General features: G+C 33.9%; 2 protein-coding genes across 2 annotated transcripts; both read left to right on the top strand.

Annotated features, from left to right (window-relative positions):
• Nucleotides 1–993: 993 nt before the first annotated feature.
• On the top strand, nt 994–3,314 carry LOC136823773 (lysM and putative peptidoglycan-binding domain-containing protein 1-like). The gene is made up of 3 exons (XM_067079942.1): nt 994–1,196; nt 1,497–1,930; nt 2,282–3,314. Exons 1-3 carry the CDS (start codon nt 1,035–1,037, stop codon nt 2,403–2,405), a joined length of 720 nt encoding a protein of 239 aa, XP_066936043.1. The 5' UTR covers nt 994–1,034; the 3' UTR covers nt 2,406–3,314.
• A 340-nt stretch (nt 3,315–3,654) lies between these two features.
• LOC136823818 (DNA replication complex GINS protein PSF1-like) lies at nt 3,655–11,092 on the top strand. The gene is made up of 8 exons (XM_067079990.1): nt 3,655–3,772; nt 4,297–4,361; nt 4,676–4,771; nt 5,078–5,168; nt 5,736–5,819; nt 6,157–6,189; nt 10,297–10,371; nt 10,938–11,092. Exons 1-8 carry the CDS (start codon nt 3,698–3,700, stop codon nt 11,004–11,006), a joined length of 588 nt encoding a protein of 195 aa, XP_066936091.1. The 5' UTR covers nt 3,655–3,697; the 3' UTR covers nt 11,007–11,092.
• The last annotated feature ends 379 nt before the right edge of the window (nt 11,093–11,471 follow it).

Genomic DNA, 11,471 nt, shown 5'->3' with positions numbered 1-11,471 from the left:
AGATAACCATTCTCATGTCAATTGTAAGCTTATTCAGGTAAGTTGAAGTTGAGGCAAGTCCCTAAGCATATTCTGTGTGATCAATAACACTTCCCATTGTTCCTAAACAATCTTAACGTAGCCCAAAAGGTGCATATTATTAATAACAACACGAGGATCCTGGCAAGTGTTAGGTAGCAAATTACAGCCAATCTCAAGGTATTGATCATAAACTATTGATGACATAATATAATATCTTGAGAAATCATGTCAAAAAGATCATTTAGATTACATCATAATATCACATTAAAGTGATAAATTAAATTCCATTAATACAATTACCACCAAATTTTTTGATTTGATATAGAGATTCACAATTCTGAAAAATCTGTTGAACTTTCTTTTTAATTTTTGAAAGTTGAAGGTATTTAGTTCTGTCAGCTAATTATCTAGTTACCAATCCAGATTAATCTATGAACATTTCTTAAAAAATTACCTGTTACCTCATACTATAAAAGCCATATAAAAGGTCAAAATATTGTCTCAAAATGTATAATGTTTTATTTCAATATAAGAAATAGAAAATCAAGGGCTTAAATTTACTTATAGTATGAAATATGAAGTAGTAAATTTTGAGGCTTTCCTTTGTGGCTTCCGAGGCGGCATATTATTCAAAAAAAATTTAACGGTTTTAATTGAATAGTATCATGTTGATTGACGGAATCTTCAGAGAGATAATAAACATTTCCAAGAGTAACTTACATGCAATGTTATATAACACTGCAAAAGGTCAATGCCAAAACTATCATTTTACTTATTAAAGACGATATTTCAAAAGAATTTTTGATGATCATCGTGTTCTGAGAGTTAAATCTTTTACCTATTTCAATTGAATAAATTTGTGATTAACTCCTATTTCAAACATTGGAGTAATCCATTTTACCAATGATAGAATAGAACAGAAAGGTAATCACAGATTAAATTAATTGTCTAGTAATAAATGCAATTATATTTTCTTTCTTGATTGATGTTGTTATAGACCTAAAAATGATATAATGAATGATAGTGAGCAGTCACTGGCAAGTGCCATAACTTCCACACGAAGTTACGGAGCAACTCACAGTAGAATCATGACTGAAATTGATACCAATCTCATAAAACACCAACTGCAGCCAACAGATACTTTACAAGGCTTGGCTATCAAGTATGGAGTAACGGTAAGAACTCTTTCTTTTTTTGCATTTTCTCATCGTGTAAAGTGTTTTCATTAATCGTTGGTCTCTTTTTTTTATGAATTATTACTGGTTGTTTTTGAAAGTGTTTATATTACCTTTATGAAATATTTTGGAAGATGTTTAAGGCCGTCTTATTTTCAATATCTTGGGCTGTTCATTTTTGATCATATATTTTTTGAAACAATTTTTTAACGATTATTTTGCAAGGTTTACTAATGTGTAACTAACTAGAAGCTCTTTGCTAACATGTTCATCAAACAAATTATTGATTATTTATTTTAGGTAGAAAAATTAAAACGTTTGAATAAGTTATGGTCAAATGAATCCATGATGGCAAAAGACTTTATATTAATACCATTTCAAGATAAGATACATAAGGACATGAACGAATGTGCAAAAAAATCAAAAGACATTACTGAAATGTATGTTAAACCTGATGCCCCATTACACGAAGTCAGGGAACACAAAAGAAATAAGAAAAAGTTTACGCAAGATACAATTGAGCTTGGATCAGATGGAGAATTGGGTTCAAGCACTAATGAGGACACAGACTGTGGTAGTAGTGGGACTATGAAAGATTTCACTGAGATAATCTCCAAAGCTGATCATCATATCAACGTTTATAAACAACAAAGGGGTGAAGGAAGTGAGGCTTTTAAAGCCTTCAATGACATTTTGACAAATATTGACAAAACTATCGAAATACATAAAAATAGGTTTGTACACTTTGTCTTTTTTTGTTATTCTTAGCTAAAATTAAAACCATTAAAAAGAGGTGTGATCAACCACAGAAAGCAAAGAAGGTGTATATTTACACGATGTTTGATCACAGTAGAATTGTCTATATCCTTTTCAGTTCAGAACTTAAAATTGTTTTATGTTCCTTTACCCTTCTGTACATACATCACGTTCCCCCGAATGCTTTCATTTGATTAAATCTCCTTTCAGAATCAAAACACAACCAGATCTCGTGATCTCGTGGTAGATGGACCACCTCAAAAAGCTTTCATTTATTATAAACTAAGTTCATACGAGTAGAAAAAGCACTTCTCTAACTTCAATTATAGGGCAAAAAATTTGGATCGTTCACCTGACCTTCCAACCGTGTCCTACGACGGGAATTACCAAACCTCGAACCCAGGGTTATTTTCCCCAACAAGTCAGCACCCTTATCTAGAGCATGGCATATAGTCCAAAGTTGAAATTGGATTTGGTGGATTCTGGTTGCTGACCAGCCTTTCATAAAATGTTTTTATAAAAAGAAAACTATATATATTTTGATTATTTTATTAGAATCATATATATAATTGCTCTGGCATAACCCAGCAATTATTTCAAAATTTGAGATACCATATTTATTACTCAGCAAGATTAACCCTCTTATACAGTTTTCGAATAAATCTGGTTTAACACTAATAAAATTTTCAACTGAAAGTTTAAACTTTCGTTAGGAAGTTTTGAAAAGAAGGGTTTATACTGCCCATTCATACCTCCTCTGTTTCTTTGTTGAGTGCGACTCGACAAGATTTTTACTTTTCAATATTCTTGTATGATATTTTATTGTAAACTGTAATTTTTTTGTGATTTATTAATGTGATTTTTGGACTTTCGTTAACGGGGTCAACGACACTTAATTTTTATATTATCCTAAATTAAGATGTTTTTTTGTTCTTTGTTAGTTATAAATATTGATATCGCGCTTCTTTTTATAAGAACACGAGGCTGAAAATTGGCCTAAACATAAGAACTATTTAAGAACAATCTGAGCCTCAGACTACTAAGACAGTACTGATTTTAACAGATTTTAAACTCTTAAGTCTTTAAAGCGCATTAAGAACATCGTAAGAACAGCCAAGCCTGAACCAAAACTTATAAAACCAAAACTGTTTCTTTTAGAGAAAGTATGTATCGCAATAGATATCTTATTATCGGTCTTCTTGGTTCTTATGAGTTGTTTCATTAAATTAAGTTTCTTGGAGATGACCTTCACTTTGCAGGTCTTCTCCTGTTTTTATAATCAGTGGTGTTTTAGTTTATGTGGGGGATTTTTTATCGTTTTATTGTAAGGAGAGAGAGAAAAATATATTTTATAAAAATTTCCGATTTTATGTTGTTATTTTACTATGATTACCAATGATTTTTTTTTTCGTTGCTTTTTATTGGTGAACGATTTGAGTCTCTAATTAAAGCTGGTGCCCGAAGTTGTTTCCACGTTAATCTAATGTTCACATCGTCCCTTTAACGTTAGATGAACGTTAAAACAACGCTGAATGCCAGTTGGACATGACATGTTCATATTCATATTATTATTCAGTAAGCTCATACAGTATTCTCGAGATTTTAAGTGTACCCTTTAACTCGATGTTTATATACTCTATTTTGATCATCCTTGGAACTAATTGTCCTTTAAAATTGCTTATGTTTTTTTTGATTTTTTTAGTGATAAATATACAAAAAATCAGAACAGCAATATTTTATAAAACATGTTTGGTGAGAAAGCATTTGAATTGATCAAAGAATTGAAAAGATCTACTGATGGAAACCTACCAGCATTTAATGTAAGAATCATTATATTCAATGTATACGATAATCTCAAGCTTCAAAATGAGATAATCACTTTTTTAATCTTTGTTCAAATCAGTCTTCATTGTGCAGATGTCAATTTTAAAATCATTTCATAACTGTGCGAAAGGGGGTTAGGTTCCACTTTACTATGATTGACATAAAGTAGTTCAATTTATGGATTGGTACCATCATTGACGATACTGACGTCATCATTCAACCCCAGTACACTTGAACCCAGCCTTCTTTTAGATCTAGGGCTGATATAGCTAAGAATATTGGAACAGGTTTTCCTTTTGAACTACAGTTGACGCTCTCGCGCTCTCTAACTCGGCGTTTTACTTTTTGGTACGCTCCATTATTCGATGGTATTGAAAGTCACCATCAACAAGAAACTCTTATAAACGACACTAAACTATTCGATACACTCTATTTCGATAAAAAACAAATTCCTCTTGAAAATCGAATTAGAGAGCGTCAACTGTATATAGGTTAATTCGAATATTTTTTTCTTTACCAGGAGGACTTGGTACGTCAAGTGTTGGATGAAATGAGGGTTTTATTCGAAGAAAATCAAAAAGAAGTGTAAGTAATATACCTGGGTTGGTAGCATTTTTTTTTTTTCAAAAGCTGACCCCACAGAACAGCTTGTTCAATATATACAATACAAGCAATGATGAGCTTGAATTGTACATTTTTGGTGCTCATAATAAAAAGCACAGAATTTTGTTTTCGCATTGACAAGATGGCTAGTGGTCTAAGTTTTCGGAGGTTTTTGCGTCTAGACGGATGGTCGTAATGACAGCTTGATATGTCCCGAAAATTCATTTCGACTGTGAAGCAGTCTTTTCTCACCCACTAGTTAATAGAAACACTTAAAGTTTTTTTTTCAATTTCAGCACAGCGTCCGTGGAAGGGGAAGAAGGTTTATACTCAGGTGTTCAATTACGTCACGAAAGTTTGGAGCGAAACAAAAGATGTCTGCTAGCATACATGTAAGGTCAAAATGTGTCTATACTAAGCAAGAGGCCTTTATCTGGTTATTGAATCAAGTTTCGATATACCTAAGGGTTTGTTTATTTTAAACACTGGTCATCTTAGATTTGTCCAAATTTGTTGTTTTTTCCAATACAGGGAAGCGTAAATGAGTCAATTACAGTCAACCTACTGACTCGAACCTGTACAGCTCGAATGTCTCCACACCTCAGTGGGCTTTTCTGTTTCCCTGAGGTCTTCGTGTCATGACAATTCGATATGAAGATTCTTTTTTATACAATTTTCTCTGCGTTTTTCACCACCAGATACAACCGAATGATGAGGATAAAACAATACCGTTGGGATATTGGGAGTGTCCTCCCACAAGACGTCAAACTGAATCTCGTCGAACAAGAGGTATAGGGATATAGGCAATACTCATGGGGAACGCTAATTCGTCCTATTGCTGCTATTGCTGAGAATTTGATTGAGTAGATATTTATTATTCATGTAACCTCTCCCTTCTCCACAGGCTCAAAGCTTGATCCACCCCTTTTAGGAAAGTTCTTAATACATCAACTCCTTTCGCCAAAAAGAAATTCAGGGTTTGAGCTTGTGCCTGTACTATGGAGCGATCAATGAATTCACTCAATTCATTAAGTGTCGCTAGCGTCATATGAAATCGTTCACTTTTTTTGGTTCTGTACCGGTGGGTTTAGACCTAAGAGCACTGTCTTCCATGCCTCCATGTTTTTTACCTCGCCCGTTTTTTACCCGGCCTGAATAAAAATTTAGAATTTACATTTTTTACTTGGTTTGGGTGTATTTAATCTGAAGTGGCATTTAATTGGTCAATGATGCAAAAGAAAGGAATAGCAGTTTCTTAATTGAAGGATAGGTTTAAAAAGACCATAAAACTCAAACCATCCTCTGCAGTACATGCAAAATATTTTATATCTTGGATTTCGTTTTTTCTTTTTCCAGGTGAAATGGTTTACAGAGTACAACAAATCGCTAGCAAAATATATGATGTCGACTGCTGGTGGTCATGGTATCGACTTAACACAGGTGTGTATCTACAAGTTTACCTCTACCGCTTGACAGATTTGGGGTTAAATATATGTCAAATGTCTGAATAGCAGACCTCTATAGATGTATTAACTGTAAAAGAAACTCTTTTTGCTGTGAAAAGAAGCCTAGGAATTAAATTTCTCAAATATATCAACTGATTGACTAGTCTGATTTGCAGACCATTAGATATGCTTCCTATAAGACATTTTTTTCGTTAGAAGATACGCAGAAGCATACTTCGGGATTGATAGAGAACGATGGTCAGTTTTAAGTGCAGTGTTTTTTACATTAAGGTTCACAATTTGACGATGAGGTTTTTTTCTTTCTGTTTCAGAATATGACTCCACCAAAATCACTTTACATTGAGGTACGATCTTTTGTTTCTATTTTTTTTGTTTCTTCTTTTCCCCTCCATGTAAAAAAAAATTTCCAACGACACATTAACGCTGATAATTTGATTTTAATATCTGGGGATTTTAAGGAATTTTTTACCAGACCGCGTCACGGATTTTGAAGCGGGAGACTTGAACCCTAGCCCTCGTTTTCAGGGATTTCGGGCAAATCTGAAATATTTTCAGGCTTAAGCGTCTTGGAATGCAGGACATAAAAGTTCGGCTATCATTCCCCTCCGATGGGAAATCGACACGCTTTAGTGTGGTGGCCACTATTCCATCGATCCGCCATCGTAATATCAGATAAGGACGGTCGCGGATCCACCATTGAGATAACCTCCTAACTAGCACAGAACGCCAGCTTTGTTTCAACGTTCATATATAACGCCATTTGGGAGTTTGGGGTGTCAGAAGCAGCCGGCGGAGAGATTTTTTAGAAAATATGTGTTTTTATCTTCTAGGACACCACATTTTATGACCTCCAATTTTCTTTTACAAATGATGTGTTCTAAAATCTAGAAAAAACATTTTGCCAAGATATACTTTAAGATATTTGTTTTTTTCCACGAACCAAAGATGTGTTCTGAAACCTTAGGGTTAATAGGCAACAAGATCACATCAATTTTCTCTTGATTATACCCCTGTCTTTTTAAAGGTTGTGTTCTGAAGCTTTCTAGGGTTACCTAGACAACAAGAACAATTTTGATGACCTTGATTATACCCCTGTCTCGTCAGAACACATCATTATTTCTAGCTGAAACATACTCTCAGAACACATCGGAAAAAAAGGTCGCTTCGCCGGCTGCTTTCGGGGTTTGTCCCATAAGCTAGAAAGGGCTCGAATCAATTTAAAAGGCTAAGGGTAATTGTCCTAGAGGGTAATCGTCCGGGTGCATTTCAGGAGCAAAGATCCCTAGTGACAATTTTCTGAGGGAGGGGGCAATCCATTGAGTCTAAAACCCGAAGGGCTAGATTTCAAAATATGCAGCCCTCTAAAACAAAGGAACCGCTAGATACAACCTGTCCTCGTGATCGCGGCGCGTTCTAGGCTTGTTCTGTATGTGAAGTAAGTGTCTTCACTTTTTCTTGCCTGGGAAGGGTTAGAGATTCTACTCTAGCCCTTCGGGTTTTAAACTCAATGCTACAAACCCCCCCATTTAGGTTCTCTATGAAAAAGTAAAATGGTATCTACAACCTCGTGTACAATATTCTTCATGCATCACGTTTAACACATCGTTGTACAGCAGATACCCCCCTGCTTGACCTCGTTATTTTATGGTCAATTTTTCTCATTTTGAATATTATGCGAAATTTTCGACTTCCGAGTCGTCTTGTTAATTTCGCCTAGCGAAAGTATTACAATCAGCTTTCGTGGGTCGTCGCGGGTCGGAAAAAAAATTAGAAAACGAAAGTACTTGATACGGTGGACTAAAATTAATTTACAAATTACACGCTCGTATAACCACGGACGATTTTCGTAGGTTTTCTTTGGATTACGTCATATATCTTTGTGTCTTTAGCTTCACAGTTTTTGTTGGACCTACCTCCGGGTGCCCCGGTGGAGGTTCTATAAATTAACCCATGTCCGTTCGTCTGTTCGTCTGTTCGTCCGTCCGTCCGTCTGTTACCAGCTTTTCTCGGGATTGGCTCATTAGTTTTTTTTGATTTTTTGCACAATGATGCAAAATGGCAATACCCAGAACGTGACGGAGCCCGATTTTTGAGAAAAAATTTATTTGGGCAAATTTGGGCCAAAAACTACCTAAAAATAGGGTTTTTTGGACTTTGTGCAAAATCCTGTCATTACTTTTTTCTGATTTTTTGTACAAAGATGGAGGGCAAGATTCTCTAAAGAATGGCTGAAGTGGTTTTTCCCGGAAAATTCTTATTCGCCTTAAAAAACGGATTTTCGTATTTTGGGGGAAATTCCCTTTAACCAAATAAGAAAATATAGCTTTTAACAATGTTGACTCATTATTTTTTTTTGATTTTTTGCACAATGATGCAAAATGGCAATGCCTAAAATGTGTCGGAGCCTGATTTTCGAAAAAAAATATATTTGGGCAAATTTGGGCCAAATTCTGCCTAAAAATAGGGTTTTTTGGACTTTGTGCAAAATCCTGTCATTACTTTTTTCTGATTTTTTGTACAAAGATGGAGGGCAAGATTCTCTAAAGAATGACTGAAGTGGTTTTTCCAGGGAAATTCTTATTCGCCTTAAAAGACGGATTTTCGTATTTTTGGGAAATTCCCTTAAACCAAATAAGAAAATATAGCTTTTCTCAATGTTGACTCATAATTTTTTTCTGATTTTTTGCACAATGATGCAAAATGGCAATGCCCAAAATGTGACGGAGCCAGATTTTTAAGGAAAATTATTTTGGGAAAATTTGGGCCAAAAACAGCTTAAAAGGTTTTTTGGGCCTGAATGGTTTAAGCGATTTTCGTATTTGGGGAAATTCCTTTTTACCATTTTACATTATTCAACACACAAGCTTTATTTTTCCATTCTGAATTTTTGTACAATTATTGTCACTTTTTTCTTATTTTCATCTGATGTTAATCATTAGGTAGGTCCATTCAGCATGTTGCTTGTTTTTTCTTTATTTTCTTATAAGCATATACTTTATAAGAATCAAATCAATAACTCTTGATAGACGGTGATATACCTTTTGGATAGACGGTGACATACCTTTCGGTAATTAGTTCTTACAAAGTAAACAAGGGACGGCGCTCAATATGAGCATGTTCATTTTTCCTATAAACATTTACTTTATAAGAATCAAATCAATAACTCTCGATAGACAGTGGTATACCTTTCAGATTAGTTTTTACAAAGTAAACAAGGGACGGTGCTCAATATGAGCTTATTCATTTTTCTTATAAGCATTTACTTTATAAGAATCAAATCAATAACTCTCGATAGACGGTGGTATACCTTTCGGTAATTAGTTGTTACAAAGTAAACAAAGGACGGTGCACAATATAAGCATATTTATTTTTCTTATAAGCATATACTTTATAAGAATTAAATCAATAGCTCTTGATAGACGGTGACATACCTTTCGGTAATTAGTTCTTACAAAGTAAACAAGGGGACCGCGCTGCTCAATATGAGTATATTCATTTTTCTTATAAGCATTTACTCATAAGAATCAAATCAAAAACTCTCGATAGACGATGATATACCTTTTGGTAATTAGTTCTTACAAAGTAAACAAGGGATGACGCATGATATGAACATATTTATTTTTCTTGTAAGCATATACTTTATAAGAATCAAATCAATAACTCTTGAAAGACGGTGATATACCTTTCGGTAATTAGTTCTTACAAAGTAAACAAGGGACGGAGCACAGTTTGAGCATATTCATTTTTCTTATAAGCGTTTACTTTATAAGAATAAAATCAATAACTCTTGATAGACGGTGATATACCTTTCGGTAATTAGTTCTTACAAAGTAAACAAGGGATGGCGTGCAATATGAGCATATTTACTTTTTATAAGCATATACTTTATAAGAGTTCTTAAAAGTCAAACAACAATTGTTCTTAAATTGGTCTTATTTTTTAGTGATTTTAAGCCTCGTTGTTCTTGTGAAATTGTTTCATCAAGGCTCGATGTAAAGTAGATCTCTACTTCTTGTTTTTCCCATGCAGTTCAAATTCTAGGCGAAATTTTCGACTTTAAGTCGTCTTGTTTTACTTCCTTTTGGACCTACCCCGGTGGGCTTTAAACTCAACGGGATTGCCCCATTGTCCTAGGGGTAAATGTCCAAAATCGTATTTTTAGAGCTTTTTCTTTATTGGAGTTGTGTGTATTTCGCACATCTTATCATGGACAATTTCGACCTTAATATGATGATCCATTCTGGACAATTTACCACCATCAAAGATGTATTTCTACTGTCTTTAGATAAGTCAGTCGTCATAGTAGAGGCTACGTCGATGATATTGAAAGTCATCGTCAACAAAAAGCTCTCAAACACCGCTCCTACCTTCGATATACTTTCTTGGTTTCGTTTGAATTCGGTGAAAATCGAATTAGAGAGCGTCAACTATATTTTCTCATTTTTTGTTAGGTGCGTTGTTTGGTGGATTACGGAGAATTCGAAACGGAAGATGGAACCGTTGTCATCCTCAAAAAGAATAGCCAGGTAGGAAAGGTCAAATTGTACCTTTTAAAATCTTCATACTTTTGCAAAATTTGTTTGAGAGTCCACTGAAATCTCGATTGTTTTCAACCCAAAGGTGAGAAGAGTGGTCTATTATTTTACCAAAAAAAGGTATTATGAGTTTACGGATAAGAATTTTCTTTTGAATCAACAAAAGATTTTCATCATCAAACTCACAATATCCTGTCAAATATGTATAACTTCTTTTTAGTGCACCCGGTGTAGTATCTAGGTTTGGTTCTAGCCTCTTATAACCTCAAATAATATAACACTTGGTAATAAACTTTTCTTTTAAGAACATCCAAAAAAATTTTAAGCCTTAAAATGTTCTTAAATTGTTCTTTATTTCACCTTTTTATGGATATTTTATGTTTAATTTCCTAATAAATCGATTGTGATTTTAGAGTCCGCAAAGCCTTGAATGTTTTTAACTTGTTCTTAATATTCTGCCCATTTAAGCATTATTTTCTTATATACTGTAGTTTGTTCTCATAAAGAACTTGTAAACATAATGGAATTGGAAGGTAATGATTTTCTTTATTTTTCAGCATTTCCTCCCAACAACGCAATGTGAACATTTAGTACGTCAAGGAATTCTTGAACATATTTTAGCATAATTTTTCTATAAGAAAATTTAGATTTAGAATTTTGTGTAAATATTTATATCGGAAAGCAAGAGAATATTTATTAAATGGTTTTTAAACGTCTTGTGTGTGATTTCTTTTTTTTGGGGGTGTAGGGTTAAATTCAGGATAGTAAGAGATAGCAGAGGGGCATTTTTAGTTTTGGAGAACTACGACATCGTATTTGCTATTAAATCAATTACTGTACCTTATATACATTTCAAAAAATCAAGAAAATTTTGTTAGCTATTTACAAATTTGAAAACAAACAAATAAACTTGGCAGAATAAAAGCTCATTATCTTTTAAGGCTAGTTGGTCCATAAATGGTTTTGTAGCCAAGACTGATTCCTTGAGATTTCTTGTTCAACTTGTAAAACATCTCCAATCTGCAAATATCAAATACCTTATTGGTATATATTTTCGCGTGTTACAAATTTTCGCGGGTACTTAATTTCGC

Source organism: Clytia hemisphaerica, unplaced genomic scaffold (genome assembly GCF_902728285.1).
Source record: "Clytia hemisphaerica strain Z4C2 unplaced genomic scaffold, Clytia hemisphaerica genome assembly, whole genome shotgun sequence".
Classification (NCBI taxonomy): domain Eukaryota; kingdom Metazoa; phylum Cnidaria; class Hydrozoa; order Leptothecata; family Clytiidae; genus Clytia; species Clytia hemisphaerica.
Note: the sequence above shows the minus strand (reverse complement) of the source record. Positions and strands in the feature narration are given on the sequence as shown.